The 21,409-nt window shown below is 42.5% G+C and overlaps 1 protein-coding gene across 1 annotated transcript in view; it reads right to left on the reverse strand.

Annotated features, from left to right (window-relative positions):
* Positions 1-21,409, reverse strand: part of LOC147703672 (interferon-induced very large GTPase 1-like) — a 74,910-nt gene that overhangs the window by 50,878 nt on the left and 2,623 nt on the right. Inside the window, exons 3-5 of the mRNA XM_086932023.1 lie at positions 19,513-19,631; positions 13,521-13,841; positions 11,678-11,991 (exon numbers count right to left, since the gene is read on the reverse strand). Coding sequence (XP_086788149.1) covers positions 11,678-11,991; positions 13,521-13,822 — 616 coding nt within the window. The 5' untranslated portion in view covers positions 13,823-13,841; positions 19,513-19,631. The remainder of the gene's footprint in view (positions 1-11,677; positions 11,992-13,520; positions 13,842-19,512; positions 19,632-21,409) is intronic.

Consider the following 21,409-nt stretch of genomic DNA (forward strand, 5'->3'; position numbering starts at 1 on the left):
CTATGGAGCAAACAAACGGCCCATGGCCGACAGGAAGGCCTGTATTGTCCGCCCGCCCCCTCCACCACGTCCCGCGACCGGTGAGGGGTAGACAAAGAGCGACATCGCTTCTTCGACTTTTTATGGCACCGTGACTTACCTGTCCCCGATTCCGATGAGCAATGGTGTTGGCTTCGTGACCGGCTTCATTTCCTCCAAATTCAGGCGATACCTCCCATCCCGCAACCTTCGATCCTCTGCCGACAATCTTCTTTGCATTCCACCGATTCGCCGAAAAAAACACGGTGGCCTCCGGTTCTCCTTTCTTGGCCCCACTTTTTGGAATTCCCTTCCTGTGCCCTTTCGTCACTGCCCTACTTATGATTTGTTCCGTAAAACCCTGAAAACTTACCTTTTTAAGCTGGCCTTTGAGTAATGCTCCCTGCCTCAGTTTGTTATGTCTGTTTTGAGCGCCAAGAAACCGTCTCGGTGTACGTGCGCGGTACAAATTGTTTTACATACATACATACATACCGGTCCCTCGACCTCCCATGGGAGCGGGACCTCGATTAACGTGGAACCGATTGCCGGACCTCCAACAACTTTTGGGAACGCTCCTGCAAAGCTTTCGGCATCATGGCCCGACAATCGGGGCACGCCTCGGGGTCATGGGCGTGCCCCAAGCAGACGAGACACAAGTTGTGCAGGGCCGCTACCGACATGTTCTGATGGCAGGACTTAAACCCGGGCATCCCTACTGCACCAGGAGGCGAGTACTAAACAAGACAAGAAGAAACAAGTCCTCAGAATCCAATTTAAAATATTAACTAGGGGTAAAGCTCTCTCTCGGATCTGCGCTTGGTGGCATGGAGAAAGAAAGAACTGACGTCAGTGCGCATGGGCACATCTAAGTAGCTCCGACGAAGTCATCTCGGTAGCTACGACGCCAGCGACGTACGCCGAGCCAGCCAACGACATCTACTGACGCGCAGGCGTACTGCTGACGAAAACTTTCCGGATCAAGTCTGACGCCTGGGGATATTCTAAGGTAAGGAATCTATCACTAACGTTTCTCTTTCAGATACACTAGAACAGGAACTCTGCGACACGACAGACGAAGGCTCTGTAAGAAATGTATTACGGGGAAAATTGACAGAATATAATGAAACTACTGACCGATAAAGTAAATTCCGTAGTAAATACCATGTGGCGCGAGAATACGGGGAGGGAGATTGCACAGGGAAAGTGATTGCAGACTTTGTCCGACAACCTAAATTCTCCAATTATGTAGCAGATGTCATGGACCCAGAGGGCGGCCCATGCAGGAACCTCTCTGGCCAGCTCCACACCTTTATGACATATTATACAACCTTATACAATACACATAGACAACGACCACTAGATCTTCAATCATACTTTAAAGACACCGCCTTGGCCTGGTTGGGTGATACCCAAAAGGAATTTTTGAGAGCAGAATTGGAGGTTGATGAAATCACTGCGGTGATCATGCAAATTAAATCGGGCCGTACGCCGGTGTCTGATGGACTGCCAATTAAATTTTATAAAACATATTTAACACAGCTGGTCCCCATTTTAAAAGCAGATTTCTATAACGCTAAAGAGGGACTTCTCTCGACCATGATGAGAGAGGATAGAGAGAGGATATTATCACTTCCCTACTGAAGCCAGGCAAACCAACTAATCAATGTGAATCATACCACCAGCTCTCACTGATCAACTGTGATACAAAAATCCCTACTAAGGTCCTATCCAACAGGTTGAACCTATTGATGGATGGACTGGTACTGTCGGACCAGTCTGGGTCTATCCCATGCCGAGCAACGTCCCATAATCTTAGGACCCTCTTTGCAGTCCTCCAAAATTTTGACCCTGAGTGTGACACAGTGGCGGTGTTCCTCGATGCCACTAAGGCATTCGATTCTGTAGAATGGGATTATCTCTTTGGTACATTGGGGTATATAAAGGTATTCCCCCGGACTTCCTTGGATGGGTAGAATTACTATATCACCAACGCACCGCCACTGTTCTTCTCAACGGAGCACACCCCCCTTCACCATTACTAGAGGTGCGCGCCAGGGCTGTGCCTAATCTCCCATATTATTTGCTCTGGCAATAGAGCCGCTAGCGGCTAAAATACGGCAGCACCACAAAGAACGCGCACTGATATACCCATTCAGGCAACTTTTAATTTCACTTTACGCAGACGACATCACACTTTGTCTCTGGGATCTACAAGATAATTTAAATCTATTGCTGCAGGAAATTATAACATTTGGTGAATGTTCAGACATACACATTAATTGGACCAAATCATCCAATTTTACGCTGACATAAGTGACAGCACCATATGCACATGATTACGCTCTGACATGGAGCGATGAGGGAGTAAAATACCTAGGGGTCAAAGTCACCAGGGACAGGGAAGAACTAATGCACTCCAAATACGGAGCTACGCTGGAAACAGTCACAGACTCCATCAAACAGTGGATAGCCATGCCCTTGTCCATGGCAGGGTGGATCCCATTGGTAAAAATTATATTACTGCTTAAGTTTCTCTACCTCTTCATTAACATACCTTACAACCCTGGGAAATCCTTATTTAGCGAACTTAAAACAAAGACCATCCATCTGATGTGGGGTGGTAAACAAGCTAGGCTTCGATGGGATACCCTGACGCTACCTTTTTCACAGGGCGTATCTGAGGTCCCGGATTTTGAACTTCACTACCACTGTGCACAAGCGCATTATGCTGCATACTGGTTTCACCCACCCCCCTTTATGCCGCACTTGGCAGTGGAGATGAGCTACATGGCCCCTGTCCCCCTCTCAGGCATCCTACTCACCCCCACTAAGTGGCAGGACCCCACCACATTTGCATGTACCAGTGCAGCTTGGAGGAAGATTCCCACTAAACTGGACATATCAATGCTATACTCTCCCAAATTACCACTGATTTACCATCCAGAGCTCCAAGTCACTTATGAACGACAGTGTCGGTCAATGTTGGAAAAAGTCCAGATAAGTACATGGGGTGATCTATATGTAGAGGGACACTTCTGGTCCAGGAAGCAATTATTTGGTGCTACCAGACTCACCACCATGGACTTATTCATGTTTGTTCAACTTCGACAAAGCGTAAGGGTGGCCACGCTGATGTTCCTGCACAAACCACCCACTCTCCTGCCGCTTCATGCGCTCCTACAAGCCGAGCCTTCCGAGCATGTTACCTCATTCATTTATCACCATACACAAAAGGCAGTTAAGGCACACGTACTTACAGTGCGTGTGGACTGGGAGACTGATCTGAGAGGACGGCTGACGGACAAACAATGGGAGTTCTGCTGCACACAGACAGAGGCTCTCACAGCAAATAGTAGGCTGCCACTGATCCATTATAGGTTTTTACATAGATAATAATATACCCCAGTCAAACTCTGCAAATGTAAGCTCAGGAAGGATGACAGATGCGCCAGATGCGGCTGTGCGGTGGCCGGATTCCTCCACTGGGCCTGGCAATGCCCAGCTTTTTTTGATCACTGGCTACAGGTATTTGCAGGAATGGCACAGATGATTGAGATGACGTTGCAGTTATCCCCAGCTACGGCTTTACTAGGGTGCACGTATGGAGCTGATACTGTATATAAGAACTACCTAGCGTTGGGGTTCCTGTTTGCTAAGCGCAAAGTGGCCTGTAGGTGGGGACGGGGTTGTGCCCCTAAATTTAAGGACTAGCTGCATGACCTCACGACTTGACAGGAGCAGTCATTCAATTATGCAGAACTACTTCCATCTGCCTCTAGACCAAGGGACATATGGGGCCCTCTTTCCACAACAGAAGAGGTGGCAGATACCGATGCATCAGAGAGTGTTGTGGCGGGAGAAGGTGAGAATAATGCAGAGGTGCCGACCCCTAATATTACGGACCAATAGATAGCCATGTGCCCCAAATTTCTGTCAACGCTTATCCTTTGACTTGTACAGCTAATGTATGTATACAAACTGGACCTGGACGTTTGTTTAAGTTTATATCACATAATGTAAAATGGTATTGCATAATGTACTATGAGTATGTCATCTAAAATGTCAGCCCTGTGTAAGGCAGAGGTTGGATTCCTCGCGTTGGGGAAGTTTTCTTGAACTTCTCTATGTATTGCCATATAAATGCAATAAAACATGTTTTTAAAGTATAGGACCCATATTTGTGGCTGAGATAAATACAAGTCTCTAGAAATTCCATCTAGCCACAGTGTCTTTTCCCTCTTCATCTGCTTTAGGGCGAGGACCATTTCGCATAAAGTGAAGTCTGTAGTGTCAACACTTATGTTAGTTTCCCCCTTTTCCACTGGATCTATGTTTCTCTGGGCCCCTAACGTATCCTTCACGGGGGACTTAATCTGGTTCTTTTTACCGTCCCATTCTCTATCGAGGCCCTCAACCTATCTGGCGTAATTGTCACTTCAATATGATTATCAATTACACGGGAGTTAGCTGCAATTAACGTCTATAATGCCTTTTGGTCCCCATTCCGAAGCGCATCTGTTATTTCCGCCCACTGTTCAGATTCCCAGCACTTTTTTATATTGCTTAAAGTAGTCTTTAACTTTTGCCAGCGTTACCTATTTCTACAGCATTGCCCCTCTTTATTACTTCCAAAATGTGTTTCCCTATGCAGCAGCCTTTTGAATACCAAGCAGGCCTGTTTTTTAGTAGCGGCCCCCTCCTCTATTCTTTCACAGAAAAAACACCTCATTTGGGACAATAATTTGAAATTAAGATTTACAAATTTTGAATTAGTTATATCAGTAATATCTATAAAGTAGAGTTTATCCACAAATAACTCATATATTTGTGTCAGGACCACTGTGTTAGATGCTATTATTGGACATTTGACATTTCTTTTTTATTACTGGTAGTTTCCAAAGGAGCTTTAGATATAAAAGGTGCCAAATTTATATTGAACTACGCACTTGTTACAGATTTAGCATTTAAAAATTGATGGTCGCTGTCTGGTCTTGGAACTACCTCCATGTCATATAGATCTGGCCATAAATCGATATCCAAGAATACGTATAATCTTTGTTTGTTGAGGTTTGCCATCTTTTAAAAGTTGGGCGGGTGGAAAATCGAACTTGTTTTACCAATCACAATTTTTAGACCATGGTTAGATAAAGATTACTTATTTTTTTTAAACTGGTGTGGTGTCCATTTGAAGTGTTTTCACTGTATTACTGTATGTGTTCACAAAGGCTTTACATACTGCCTTTGAGAAACGCCTGTCTGCGTGTGCCAAGCTGCCAAGGGGGTGAGCAGGAGTTATTTTAGAAGTGTATCTCCCTTGCCCTGACTATAAGAAAGGGTTCCTATTTGGACAAAGGCACCTACTTCTGCCAACTAGAGACCCCAATTTTTAACAATGATGAAATAATGAGTCGGGATCGCTTTAGCAAAGGCCAATCTAATGCTGAATGAAAAAGACCTGCTTACTTAAAAAGTTTTCATTGTTTTGTTTGGACATATATTATTAAATCACGTTATGCTCTCACCACAGAGGTGATCCTATTAATCGTACTACTTTAGGCTCCTTTCAAATTGCCAGCTCCTGCTCTAGGGCCACGTACATTAAAAATGAACCTCTTTCAGTCCACTCTGCGAAATTCCACGACGTCAGAGCTACGCTAAGACTAAAGTAGGTCAGAAAGCATTCAAAAGCATCAAACAAGTTCATTACATTGTCAAATCATTGCATGTGCCACTCAGAGCATACTGATCCAAAAAGTGCATTATTCCCATCAGAGATTGAAGTTTTCACCTTGGAACAGGTCTGCAAGCTTTGCCACCTTTTTCTTTATAGGAATACATTCACAACCATCAATGATTACAACCCACTCATTTCCATTATTGGGATCCCTAAAGTCAAGACAGATCCCCAATATGAAAAGTGGGATGTACGCCTGCAGAATTATGAATGTCACAACACTCATCAGCCGCAGAAGCTTCACAATCCGGAAGAGTTCTTTTCAATGTTTCCATTAACTAACACATGACATCTTTTACAGCAGAGGAATATGTCACATATGTAGTTCAGCACGTTTCACTAGTAGCTGTCTAGAAATTTAAGACATTAGTACCACTCAAGAGCATAGTATGACTGCAGTGAATGAGCATACTGTGTATCACAGAGACGGAGAGACCATGGTTGCAAGAAAAGAATGCAAAAACATTGAAGCATTGAGGAAATGAAGAAGTTAGCTTCAACATACTTATGTTGAACTGACTGGCCCATAAGAATGATTTATTTCATGAGGAACCATAATAATAATTTGTAAATGACTGTGAAAACATCACTCATGACGGACATGGAATATTAGTGTAGACCAAATGACTATCGAGACAAGTTTGTTATTCCTTTTCATGGACAAGTTCATGCAGGAAGAACTCAGCATCCGTTGCCAAAGTCTGTGTAAGGCCAGTCTATGAGAGATCCTGCAGATATCAAAGCTGCCACAAAGGATGTAGAAAGAAGTTGCATTTGACTTCTATGGGCCACTGCTTATGGGCCATGGGCCCGATTCACAGAACTAACTTAAGACAAAATCCTAAACTTATTACCATTTTGGTATTCACAGAAGGCACTTACTCATTTTGGTATTCACAGAAGGCGCTTACTCATTTTGATATTCACAGAAGGCACCTACTCATCAATGAGTAGGTGCCTTCTGAGGCACTTACTCATTTTGGTATTCACAGAAGGCACCTACTCATCAATGAGTAGGTGCCTTCTGAGGCACTTACTCATTTTGGTATTCACAGAAGGCACCTACTCATCAATGAGTAGGTGCCTTCTGAGGCACTTACTCATTTTGGTATTCACAGAAGGCACCTACTCATCAATGAGTAGGTGCCTTCTGAGGCACTTACTCATGTTGGTATTCACAGAAGGCATTTACTCATTGAGCCTTCTGTGAATACCAAAATGAGTAAGTGCCTTCTGTGGATACCACAATGAGTACGTGCCTTCTGTGAATACCAAAATGGCAGTAAGTTAAGGATTTTGTTTTAAGTTAGTTCTGTGAATCGGGACCCACATTTTCTAGTTCCTATAGATGAATCCAATTTCTGGACTTCCTAGTTGTGCCCAGTAACACAAGTAAAGTAGACATATGTGGGCCGGCTAAGATATTTCATTACTTATGGAATCCCCAAGGTTTTGAATTTTTTAAATTTTATGACCACCAGATGATATAGTGGAGTACTTTCTGGGCATCCTCACAATAAAAATAATAGCTCAGATCAGCTAAACCAATTTCCAAGCTAATCTGCCACACCCTTTGAAAACTACAGAGAAACCCCTTACAGTTTCACAGGGAAATCATCAGTGAAGTTAATGTTTGGAAGGGACCTTTTTAACATAAACAGAAGCTCTCTAATACCTGTACATGAGAAGATCAGTGACAAGACTATAAAGGCTGCGTACTACCAGCCTAGATATTCACGAATAACCGACCCACACACGGAGAGTCATTTTACACACCTTTATTCTGCTGTGTGTAAGCCAGAACCCAACATTTTAGGCCTGCCTTAAACTCATCTCTCCAATACTTAAGTCACAGGCCTCAGGTGTACAGTAGGAACAAAGAGTTCCAGCAATTTTTTTATTTACAAGACACAACATCTCCCGCTTTGTTAATTAAAAAGTTACAACGTTTTCAAAATAGACAAATAAGTAAACAAATAAATAAACTCATGAATGAATACATGAATAAATACAGAGATCATTATAGATATAGAGGCAATTATAATTCTCTAATTAAGAGTTGTGGCACCTGAATCACACATCCTGATCAGGTCACTGGAAAGCGGGAACTGGCAGTCGAAGTGTCGGTGATCTGCACAGGTGAGGTGGAATTATCAGCAGACATAGTCATCAACAGTCTGTCAGCACCCAGTCTCTACATTGGCATCGATGTTTGGTGAGTGATAGGCCACTTGTCGAAAATGAGAGGAATCTCTTGTAAGGGCTTCCCAGGACGCTGGACAGTCACCGTGTGTCCTTTGAGGTTACTGATGGTAAAGGGTTCAGCCTCAAAAGGAGCATCAGACTTTCTTTTTCTGTGTTTTCTAATAAGCTCTCAATCTTCTCTTGTGAAGGTGACCTCTTTTACATAATGCCGTCTGTCAGCGTACATTTTCATCTTCTGTTTGTGACCAAAGTCTGCAGCATGAATAATAATAAATGTAACTTACAGAGCGCTCAACTACCTCAGCTTAGGTGTCCCAGTGCTAGAAGCGGAATAAGGGGCCCATTAGGATGTAGGGCGGATCATATCCTTCCCTGCCCGCCACCAATTTACTCCCCGCCATATTATTATGGCGGGGGTCAAGGCGGCGGACAGGAAGGCCATCCCCTGCTTTAACATCCCGGTCGACAAGTCGACCGGGTGGAAAAGGGTTTAATATGGTGGCGTGTCTGCTAGGCACCGCCATACATATTAGCATGAGGGCGGAAACATGCCTGTGGCGGCGTTGCTGCCATGGAAAGGCATGCAGATTCTGCTTTCGGGGGCCTGTTGTGGTCACCCAGGGTATTGGGGGGTGCACATGGGGGGGTACCTATGGTACCCCCCTTCATTGTCATGGACATTGTGGCAGGCACCTCGCGGTGCCTGTCACCTTGTGCACGACAATGCACGCAGTGCATTCCCAGCACAGCACCGCCCACCACAATGCTGGGAATAGAGGATGCCATCGCCGCAGTGGCATCCTAATCGCCAGTGCGGGACTGCCGTACCACTGACGGTCAGTCCCAGCACCACTAGGGTGGCCCGCCATCCTAATGGGCCCCTTAGTGAGGGGGGTCAGGCGGGGCTTTAAAACTGATTGAAAAGCTAGATTTTTAGCGCTTTCTTAAAAGCCTGTTCTGATTTCAGCATGCGGTGTTGGACAGTCATAGAATTCCACCACTTTGCTGTATTAACCGCAAAGGATCTGAATTCTTTCCTGGCTTTGAAGAAAGCGTGGAAACCTCAGCAGTCGCAGGTGGTTTGATCTCAGGGCCCGATACTGGTGATATATTTGCAATTTCTGCTTGAGCTAGCCTGGACCCTGGTCTAAAGGCCATAGACTTATACTCAATCCTCCTGATGACAGGAAGCCAGTGGAGTTGTCGTAAATGAGGGGTAAAGTGATGCCGATGGGGCACCAGCCGGATCTGTCTAGTCATAGAGTTCTGAATTATCTGCAGTCTGCGGACAAGATATGCAGGTAGCCCCAGGTAAAGACTGTTGGCGTAGTCGAGCTGTGAGGTCACCAGAGCATGGACCGTGGTCCTCCTGCAGCCCTCCTGCATGAAATGTAAAAATTACCTGATAGCTCTTACTTTCCAGAAACACAAGGAAGGAACATGCTGCACCTGAGTCTTGAAAGAGAAGTCCCTATCCAGTTTAATTCCCAGATCTCTGAACGAATCCACCAGTAGGTGGAGGATTCAGCACTGTGGGCCACCACAGACTAGACGGTGGAGGCCCTGCCTGACTGAAAAACAAGACTTCCGTTTTCTCTGAATTGAGCTTTAAACAATTCTCGTTCATCCAGATCAAGTTGTTTCTCAGGCATTTCTTAATATTGTAAAAGGTCACCTTTGAGTGATCCTTAATGGAGAATACCAGCTGAGTATCATCGACCTAGAAGACTACTGTCACACCCCATGTCTCAGCAAGGGTAGCCAGCGGGGCAAGGTAGACATTGAATAGCGGCTGGCATAACACAGATCCCTGGGGCACCCCACAAACAAGAGGTTTCTGAGAGGAGACATAAGGAGGCAAAAACAACTACTGCAAGCGATTTTCCAGGAATGACTGAAACACGAACAAGGCTATTCTCCGCACACCCACTTGTCTCAATCTCCTGAGCAAAATTGGGTGGGCGACAGCATTGTGACAGGTCAAGTAAAACCAGCATCCCTGGTCCACAGACTCGCGTACTGTTTCTGAGACTTCAAGAAGCACGGCCTCTGTGTTGTACCCAGCTCTGAAACCCGATTGTGAGTTGTGTAAGTGACCATTCGTTTCTAGTAATTCTGCCAGCTGCATCTGGACTACCTTTTCCTGAATTTTCGCCAGTGCTGGCAGAAGGGAAATAGGGCCAAAATTCTTGAGTTCCGCTGGGTCGCCCTCTGGTTTCTTCAATAAAGGAAGCAGGAATGCTTGTTTCCAGGTGCCTGGGTAAAGTTCCAAAATCTGGTTCAGAAACAGTTTTAGCCAAGAGGCCAGCATGAAGGTCTTCCTCATTCCTGGATCTGAGGTTTGTCCATTGGCGCAGCTTGATCATAATGGCTCTTCCAAACATGAGCGTTGCCCATGCGGTTGAGTGCAGCTTTCTTTAGAGTATTCATGCACCGTTCTACCAGACCATTGGCCTGGCGCCAAACAGGAGTGCTTTTTTGATGATTTATGTTGAGGGGATGTAGAAAGTCTATGAATTCTAGACTATTAAAAGATGGACCATTATCAGATTTTAAGATTGCAGGCTCTCCCCATATCGCAAAAATGCTATCTAATTTTTGAAAAACCTTTTCATGTGCAGCGGATTAAAGGTCTTCTTTCAATGGAAAACAGGGGAATTCAGCAACAATAACTAGATGATTCTGCACTTCGACTATGGCACACGTGGGACAAAAAAGCAGTTTTCTGAACCACGGCAAACCCTCTGAAAAGGCGCTTTCAGTGTATGGGCTTTGTATACCTTGCCTCATCACCAGTTGTGGCATCTTACCCACCCATGTACTCGCCAATAACCACACTACACATGGAGAGTAACTTTACACATCTATATTCCACTGTGTGTAAGTCAGAACTCAACATGCCTGCCTTCAACTCATCTCTCCAACTCTTACGTCACAGGCCTACAGTGTATAGTGGAAACGCAAAGAATTCCAGCGTTCTTTCATTTACAAGACACTACAAAAAGGATAAGATAAAGCTGATCTAAGAAGGAAAGCAGTATCATCACAACTAAGTCACAGAGACCATGTGCTGCCTAGCTGGAAGTCTTTCTATAAAGATATACCTCCCTTTGAACAACATGCATACTTAGTGATATCAATTGATAAGTTGCAGGTGACAGCCATTCATAATGAGATGTCACACACAAGACACTCCTGGGATTTATCAAGGTGTTTAATAATATAACGCAAATATTGCCTGTTGACAGTAGCTATGCCGACACAGTACTTAAAGAGGAGAATGAAAATGAAAATGATTCCTAATGAGGTGAACCCTACACCCTGCATTTTCACACTTTGTCATTCTGCCTGAACAACAAGTTGCCCCACAAGATCAACACAATGTGAACTCTCCAGAACATCTCATCACTATCAAAGACTGAACTACTTTTATTCTATCCAAGTATTACGTTAAGGATCGCACAAATGTAATGTATTTGCTCTATAATTTCAGTTTGAAACCTCTCTATTCAAACCTGTAAAAACAAACGAGCTGTTTATTTTAGCGGTCAGTATTTATTTGAATGAATAATGTGCAGGTTTGAGCGCGCTCATGAGAACCAAGAGACCTTCACACCCACACACATATAAATATATTTTTTACTCTATAATGATAAAGTCACCTTTTACTCAGACTTGTTATAGAGCATGAACAGAGAATGAAATGACATTACTTACGTTGTTGCAAATTGCTGAGAACTGGGCCCAGGTCTGAGAGACAATAGTTTACATCTTCTAAACTGTTGAGAAGTGTCTGACATGCTGACTCTCCGCTACGTGTCACTATGTTCAACAAGGTGGCTAGTTTCTCCCTCTGGTCCAGTGACTTGATGAGCAGGAAGTACTCTTCCTTTGTGATGAGACCCCAGGTGTCCATTTCGTTCAATATGATATCCACATGGCAATGGAGAATTTCGACAATTTCAGTTTTCAGCCTTAGAATCATGTTCAAAGCACATTCTTCGGTTGCCATTGTTTTGCATTTACGCAATCTACAGTAGCACAGAAATGAAAGAGAAACAATTATTTACTTGGAGCAATGATTATCCAGCATTGATGCTTTCCTCAGATTAATGGATTTTAAATTTGTTTCCCCTCAGACATGGAGGGTCACAGAACACCTGCCGTTGAGTGAGGGGTCGAACTGTAAGCTTGAAGAGTTGTGTTCAAAACAAGTTTTAGGACGAACTTCTCCAATGCAGCACATTACACAGCTTTCTTTAGAGCATTCGTGCACCGTTCTACCAGACCATTAGCCTGGGGCCAAACAGGAGTTATTTTTTTGATGATTTATGTTGAGGTGATTTAGAAAGTCTATGAATTCTCGACTATTAAAAGATGGGCCGTTGTCAGATTTTAAGATTGCAGGCTCACCTCACCCCATGTTGCAAAAATGCTATCTAATTTTTGAAAAACCTTTTCATGTGTAATGGATTAAAGGTCTTCTTTCAATGGAAAACAGGAGTATTCAGCAACAATAACTAGAAGATGATTCTGCACTTCGCCTACAGCACACGTGGCACACACAAGCAGTTTGCGGAACCACGACAAACTCTCTGAAAAGGGGCTTTCAGTGTACGGGCTTCGTATTCCTTATCTCATCACCAGTTGTGGGGTTCTACCCACCCAGGTACTCGCCAATGGAGAGTAACTTTACACATCTATATTCCACTGTGTGTAAGTCAGAACTCAACATGCCTGCCTTCAACTCATCTCTCCAACTCTTACGTCACAGGCCTACAGTGTATAGTGGAAACGCAAAGAATTCCAGCGTTCTTTCATTTACAAGACACTACAAAAAGGATAAGATAAAGCTGATCTAAGAAGGAAAGCAGTATCATCACAACTAAGTCACAGAGACCATGTGCTGCCTAGCTGGAAGTCTTTCTATAAAGATATACCTCCTTTTGAACAACATGCATACTTAGTGATACCAATTGATAAGTTGCAGGTGACGGCCATTCACACTGAGATGGCACACACAAGACACTCCTGGGATTCATCAAGGTGTTTAAAAAAATATGACAAAGATTTCCTATTGACAGTAGCTATGCGAACACAGAACCTGAAGAGGAGAATTAAAATGAAAATGATTCCTCATGAGGTGAACACTATACCCTTCTTTTTCACACTTTGTCATTCTGCCTGAACAACAAGTTGCCCCGCAAGATCAACACAATGTGAATTCTCCAGACCGTCTCATCACTATCAAAGACTGAACCATTTATATTCTATCCAAGTATTAAGTTAAGGATCACACCAATGTAATGTATTCACTCTATAATTTCAGTTTGAAACCTTTCTACTCAAACCTGTAAAAACAAACAAGCTGTTTATTTTAGCGATCTGGGCTTATTTTAATGAATAATGTGCAGGTTTGAGCTTGCTCATGAGAACCAAGAGACCTTCACACCCACACCCATACACACACATATAAATATATTATTTACTATAAACAATGACAATGTCACCTTTTACTCAGACTTGTTACAGAGCATCAACAGAGAATGAAACTACTTACGTTGTTGCAAGTTCCGAATTGCTGAGAACTGGGCCCAGGTCTGAGAGGCAATAGTTTACATCTTCTAAACTGTTGAGAAGTGTCTGACATGCTGACTCTCCGCTACGGGTCACTATGTTCAATAAGGTGGCTAGTTTCTCCCTCCGGTCCAGTGACTCATTGAACAGGAAGTACTCTTCCTTTGTGATGAGACCCCAGGTGTCCATATTGTTCAATATGATATCCACATGGCAATGGAGAATTTCGACCATTTCAGTTTTCACCTTTAGAATCATGTTTAAAGCACATTCTTCTGTTGCCATTGTTTCACATTTACACAATCTAAAGTAGCACAGAAATGAAAGAAAAACAATTATTTACTTGGAGAAATGATTATCCAGCATTGATGTTTTCCTCAGACTAATTGGTTTTAGATTTGTTCCCCCTCAGACATGGAGTGTCACAGAACACATTCCCAACACATATAATGTGCTTTTTTCAGGACCAAAAAACAACATTTAGGTCCTTATGTCCATAAAACAAATCAATATGTGACAAACAGACACTGCCTCTTAAGAAAGAACACAAGAACTCCTGCCCACGAGAGGTCACTAACACAAGTGTAATTATTTTTGTACCTTTCTCTTTTAGGAAAGAGAGGTCAGGTGAATGATGTATCAATTTGAAGAGGATTCTCTTGCCAAAAGGAAGCAACTATTTCATCTGTTAATGTTAATGAAACTTTTAAAGCGCGTGTATACCCTGGGGTGTCTTGGCGCTGTACTAGAGTAGGACCTGATGGCGAGGAAGGAAACAAAGCGACTACTTTGAAAAAAGCCAAGTTTTTAATTGTTTTCTGAAGGAAGAATGGGAATTCAGCTCTCTCAAGGTAAAAGGAAGAGTATTCCATAGTTTTGCTGCACAATAGGCTTTGCTCCGACCTCCCCAGCTAGCAGTTTGGATCTTAGGAACCAGCATTAATCTGGTGTTTGTCGATCTTAACTGCCTGCCTGGGTGGTACCATGAGAAGAGATGTTTCAAAGGTACCTGTCCTGCCCCATTCAATGTTTTATGGGCAAGGCAGAGTGCCTTAAACTTAGAACATTGCACCAAAGGCAACCAGTGGAGCTTCCGTATCTCTTCTTTTATCGATTGGTACTTAGGTATTTTCAGTAGAATCCTGGCTGCAGCGTTCTGTACCATCTGGAGCTTCTTTAGATGTTGTTTCTGTAACCCAAGGTATAAACCTTTACAGTAGTCCAACTTAGGCAGCACCAAGGTGGTAACCACTGTTTCTCTAAGATCCTGAGGAATAAATAGTAAGACCTTTTTGAGTTTCTTCAGAAGATAGAAGGAGGCTGAAACTATAGCATTAATTTGATGTGCATAAGTGAGACTGTTATCTATCAGAACTCCGAGGTTTTTTGCCTTCTTCACTGGTTCAGGAGTCTGTCCTAGTTCAGCTGGCCACCATAGCCCATCCCATTTTGACTGTAGATTGCTGAAGGTAACCACTTCGGTTTTATCCAAGTTGAGTTTTAAACAGTGTCTTCCCATCCAGAGGCTAATTCCCCTCATGCAGTGTTGAAACTGCAATGCCGGGGATAAAGTGTTTTTATAAGCCGTACGATGATCTGAGTATCGTCGGCATAAGATGTCAAATTGAAGCCGAATTGCTGTATTAAAGGTGCAAGTTCAGAGACATAAACATTGAACAATGTGAGGCTTAACGACGAGCCCTGAGGGACCCCACAAGGCAGTACATAGGGGGTTGCCTGATACTGATCAAGGGAAACTCTCTGCCTTCTATTCTTCAGAAAGAATGATAGTAATGCAAGGGCGAGGTTCCTAATCCCTAAATGTCCAAGGCGTAAGAGTAGTGTGTTGGGGTGCACGGTATCAAAGGCCGCTGATAAATCGAGGAGAATCAGAACAGCGGCACCATCCTTATCCATTACTGCTCTGATCTCCTCAGTGGCCTTGATGAGAGCTGTCTCCGTGCTATACCCAGAACGGAAACCGAACTGGGATGGGTCGAGTAATTCATTCTCCTGGATGAATTGAGTGAGTTGGCTGTTCATAATTTTCTCAACCATATTAGCGGGGAAAGGGAGCCTTGCAATTGGGCGGTAGTTGCTAGTTGTGGAAGGGTCTAGATTAGCTTTTTTTAGCAGAGGGAGAATTATTGCATCTTTCCAGACTGCAGGAAAAGTTCCTGATAAAAAAATGTTATTAAAAATGTTGGTTAAGATTGGGCTTACCTCCCCTGCGATGCTTTTAAGAACTGCAGGGGGGCAGGGATCCAAAGGGGATCCCGATTTGGTATCCTGAATACGTTTTTCCACAAGCTCATTGGATACCTGTGAGAAAGTCAACAGCTCATTTTTTCTGTGGGACACAACAGTGGAGTGTGACTTATTGGAAGTGGTGGTAAAGATACTGTATATATCGTTGACTTTATTCCTGAAAGCACTAGCTATGTTATCACATAAGGATTGACTGCTCTTTGATAGTGGGCTTTTAAGAGCAGTTGGAAGCTTCTTCACAATCTGAAACAGTTGTTTTACTGAATTTTTAGATGACTAACTGTTTAATGAAGTAAGTCTTTTTCTCTGTAGCTAAAAGATTTTTATAATTAGCTAAAGCATGTTTATAACTCTCTTTTTCTGCCCAAATTTCTATGCTCCGGAATCAGCCATGAAGCACTAAAGACTAAATACTAAGTGGCCTATTCACAAAGGTGCATTTACTTGTGAGTAAATCTACATGTGCAAATTTACTCTTACACTTTGTAGTCTTGGTTATTCACCATTTCCAAGTATAAATTTACGACCAAAGTGTAATGCGTCCATCACCTGAAACAGGGAGTGTAAAGTTATTACTAGTAACTTTTCACAAGTAGGCATAATTCTCCGCCACCGGGGCAGCGATCTCCCTATGGTAGAGGGAATCTTTAAAATAATTTTATCAAACTTTTAAAAAAACTGTAACTATGTTTTTACGTCAAATATTAATTTACGTTAATTTTATACATTTATAACATTTTAAAAAACTACTGAACTAAACTTAATGTTGAAATAAATGTTATAATTAATATACATATATTATTTTTTATGAGTTATTGACTTTAAAATACATTCACAAAGTGGGACATGTTTCCAATCACAGAATGTCCCAAATATGCTTAAAAGTGGAAGCACAAGCCATTTGTCTCGGAGCCGTGCAGTTTCTGTCATACTCACCTCTCCTCCCTTTTTCCACCAGAGCAGTTCCAACCTGAATAGCAAAATATCCTGGTTTGCAAATGTTTTCTATATAATTATAGCTCTGCCATAGTTGACACATAACACATCTGATATATAATCTGACAATTTTAAATAATAAATTGTTTGTAGCTCAAACGGATCAAAAATTGTGACTTATGTTGCTGCAAAGTGGACAGCCCTTCACAAAGGTTGACTGATCACCTTTCTCACTGCTGCATTTGTATGTTACATTAGTACTAATGAATAAAATCTTTCCAGAGACTGTTAGCATGTGTAAAATGTCAAAATAAAGTATCAGAAAATATACTGTATTACACTGCAGACTTTTTTTTGCTGCATAATATAGTTAACACTGCGTCATAATTTTGTCCTCCTTTGCTGCATAATTCCAGTGACCCAAAAGCAGGCGGCACATGTTAAAAGTGCTTGTGAATGAAGCAGAGAGACTGTGAAGTTTGCGAACTTAGGATGGTGTGCTTGCAAATCCTACATTTCCGATTCCTGGTGAGTTGCAGCTACTACTGCTGAAACGAAGCCAATGGAGTTACCAATGGGTGAGGAGGACTGGCCTCAAGGGCAGGGCTGGCTTGAGCACTGGTGGCGTCCTGTGCAACAATGTTTATTGGTGCCCCCAATGACCTCTGCCGTGGATTCACTCATTACCACCGTTTAACAGTGCCCCTCAAGTCTCCATAACTACACTATCTCTCAGATGCATTTCATTTGATCATTTACAGCACCACTCATACCAGTGTAGGGCGTCTGAGTACTTTACATCGCACACATTACACAGAGACAATCAATTATATGTGTATACATCACTGTATAGGCAATGTTACATAAGACAAAGGACTACAAGATGTTGGAGCCACATGACAATCATACTAGTAGGCAATACAGTTTAATAGTGATTGGTCTGGAAAAACACAAATTGAGAATGTAAAATGTAATACCATGGTTGGGGGTTCTCTTCAATAATCAGAATTGATATCCATCTGAGTGAGCAACTTTTGCAACATTAGGATAATAAAAGAGTGGGGGTAAAAACATAATGCTCTAATTTATACCTTGCAGTTTGCATGCGCTCTTAGATGACAGTTAATAGCTCACTGTTCTATGTTAGAATTTTAACTTATAAATTGCAAGTAACTAAAGGATCTCACGGACAAAAGCAGTGACTCATCGACCTATCTAAATTATGTGCATTTTGTGATCTGTATGGTACATGTTCTTTGCAGCAGGCACATTAACCCTCTGCACGATCTTTCCATGAGCCAAAACTTCCACTGGACAAAACTCTGATCTCTCTATCTCCTCTCTCTAAGAAGAACATTAATCACCTGCGTTATCATGACATTTTTATTGTCTCTGAAAATTGCTGGAGGTCAGGAAGGAGGCAGCAAGTGCTTTTAGAACCATAATATACTTGCAAACAGGACACCCCCACCTAAAGTCAGTGTCCGGTGCGGTCACACCAGTTGCACCACCCTAGAGCCGGCCCTTCTCAAGGATCATGTGACCTCACTGACAGCGTCACTGTTGCTCTAGGGTGTGCTGCTTTATAGGCCTGCCCGTAAGACAGGAGGTGATCTTAAGTATGGATTGTGGTGGGCAGGTATCAAGGTTAACCTACCCTTGCCTTCGCCAGGGTCCACCTGCTAGTGTTATGACACCAGGGCTTCTAAGGTCTAGCGGACCATCTATGGTCTAGCACAGGAATGTTCTCCCTCAGGAGCGTGGTCTGGGGGACTGACCATGAAGGCTGAACCTGGTTCCCCAGTTCCAAATTCGGCAGCTCTGGCCATAGTGCCACATCCTCTCCTCCACTGAACACCATACTGCCCCACTGAGAGAAACTTGCACAGCCTCAACTACAACCCAATTGGGCCAGCTATAAACACCTGTATGTAACTCAATTCAAATTACGCACTAGACAAGAGCAATATCCTGCCTAAAAAAAGTACTAACATCCTGGAAAAAGAAAAGTAAAGCATGTGAAATGGAACACAACATTGTTACCAATCCACCCATCAATCAAGCTTTTCAGTACCTCCAGGATTGGGGCACTTCCCAACCTAGGGAAAAACAATGCTGCTCAAGAAAAACTATAAAGTGGCGCTAATGTGTTTGGGTGTGAATAAAATCAGTCTGGCCGCTTTGCGAAAACTCTGTCTTGCTTTATTTTGTTTTATTTATTTATTTTTCATAGTGTGAACCTTTCATTCCTGAGCACTGTGGAAAACAAAAATTACAGAAAAAGACAACAAACGTGTTTTTTCAGTATATACCGTTTCTAGAAGTCACAGTTTTCATAAAGTGAGGAGGAGCAAGACAGAAAGAAAGAGAATGAGAGAAAGAAAAGGAGAGGGGGAAGTTGCCAAAGCAGAACAGAAGTGCACACTGCCCTCGTCTTCACTGGACAAGAAGGAAAAGAGTCCTTTTCCTCCTCTGCCGCCACGCCCGTCCCCGTACGGCCACTAATGCCGAGCATTCTTTGCAGACCTTGGCAACTTTTCTGTCCTGGGTTGAATGTTTAAAAATAAACAAAGTAGGGAAACAGAATCTACTGGAAAAAATTCAGTAGGGCCACGCCGTGCCCCGCCGATCCTGCCCACTTCGACCACCGCGTGTACCCTGAGTCCCCTGACCTCTCTGTCTTTATTTATTTAATGTAATTTTATGTTGCGCGAACTTTGTCTGAAGGTGTCAAAGCGCTTTAAAATAGACCGTTTACCATAACTCCTCACCTGTCTGCGTGGTCCAAGCGCCTTTCACACTGTCCGTCACCTTACATCACTGTCGAGAATGGCCGCGAAAAAGACTGTTCGGAAGTCGATGAAAGAAGAATATAATGCGATCCCTCCGCCTAGAAAATAAAGGAAGGAATCAGGGCCCGGCTCATTGCTGAGGTTCACACTTTTCGGTGACGACTCGACTGGGATGGGTAATTCATTCTCCTGGAAGAATTGAGTGAGTTGGCTGTTCATAATTTTCTCAACCATCTTAGCGGGGAAAGGGAGCCTTGCAATTGGGCGGTAGTTGCTAGTTGTGGAAGGGTCTAGATTAGCTTTTTTTAGCAGAGGGAGAATTATTGCATCTTTACAGACTGCAGGAAAAGTTCCTGATAAAAACATGTTATTAAAAATGTTGGTTAAGATTGGGCTTACCTCCCCTGCGATGCTTTTAAGAACTGCAGGGGGGCATGGAACCGAAGGGGATCCCGATTTGGTATCCTGAATACGTTTTTCCACAAGCTCATTGGATACCTGTGAGAAAGTCAACAGCTCATTTTTTCTGTGGGACACAACAGTGGAGTGTGACTTATTGGAAGTGGTGGTAAAGATACTGTAGATATCGTTGACTTTATTCCTGAAAGCACTAGCTATATTATCACATAAGGATTGACTGCTCTTTGATAGTGGGCTTTTAAGAGCAGTTGGAAGCTTCTTCACAATCTGAAACAGTTGTTTTACTGAATTTTTAGATGACTAACTGTTTAGTGAAGTAAGTCTTTTTCTCTGTAGCTAAAAGATTTTTATAATTAGCTAAAGCATGTTTATAACTCTCTTTTTCTGCCCAAATTTCTATGCTCCGGAATCAGCCATGAAGCACTAAAGACTAAATACTAAGTGGCCTATTCACAGAGGTACATTTACTTGTGAGTAAATCTACATGTGCAAATTTACTCTTACACTTTGTAGTCTTGGTTATTCACCATTTACAAGTATAAATTTACGACCAAAGTGTAATGCGTCCATCACCTGAAACAGGGAGTGTAAAGTTATTACTAGTAACTTTTCACAAGTAGGCATAATTCTCCGCCACCGGGGCAGCGATCTCCCTATGGTAGAAGGAATCTTTAAAATAATTTTATCAAACTTTAAAAAAACCTGTAACTATGTTTTTACGTCAAATATTAATTTACGTTAATTTTATATATTTATTTTACATGTAGTATAACATTTTAAAAAACTACTGAACTAAACTTAATGTTGAAATAAATGTTATAATTAATATACATATATTATTTTTTATGAGTTATTGACTTTAAAATACATTCACAAAGTGGGACATGTTTCCAATCACAGAATGTCCCAAATATGCTTAAAAGTGGAAGCACAAGCCAGTTGTCTCGGAGCCGTGCAGTTTCTGTCATACTCACCTCTCCTCCCTTTTTCCACCAGAGCAGTTCCAACATGAATAGCAAAGTATCCTGGTTTGCAAATGTTTTCTATATAATTATAGCTCTGCCATAGTTGACACATAACACATCTAATATATAATCTGACAATGTTAACTAATAAATTATTTGTAGCTCAAACAGATCAAAAATTGTGACTTATGTTGCTGCAAAGTGGACAGCCCTTCACAAAGGTTGACTGATCACCTTTCTCACTGCTGCATTTGTATGTTACATTAGTACTAATGAATAAAATCTTTCCAGAGACTGTTAGCATGTGTAAAATGTCAAAATAAAGTATCAGAAAATATACTGTATTACACTGCAGCCTTTTTTTTGCTGCATAATATAGTTAACACTGCGTCATAATTTTGTCCTCCTTTGCTGCATAATTCCAGTGACCCAAAAGCAGGCGGCACATGTTAAAAGTGCTTGTGAATGAAGCAGAGAGACTGTGAAGTTTG

Source organism: Lissotriton vulgaris, chromosome 7 (genome assembly GCF_964263255.1).
Source record: "Lissotriton vulgaris chromosome 7, aLisVul1.2, whole genome shotgun sequence".
Lineage (NCBI taxonomy): Eukaryota > Metazoa > Chordata > Amphibia > Caudata > Salamandridae > Lissotriton > Lissotriton vulgaris.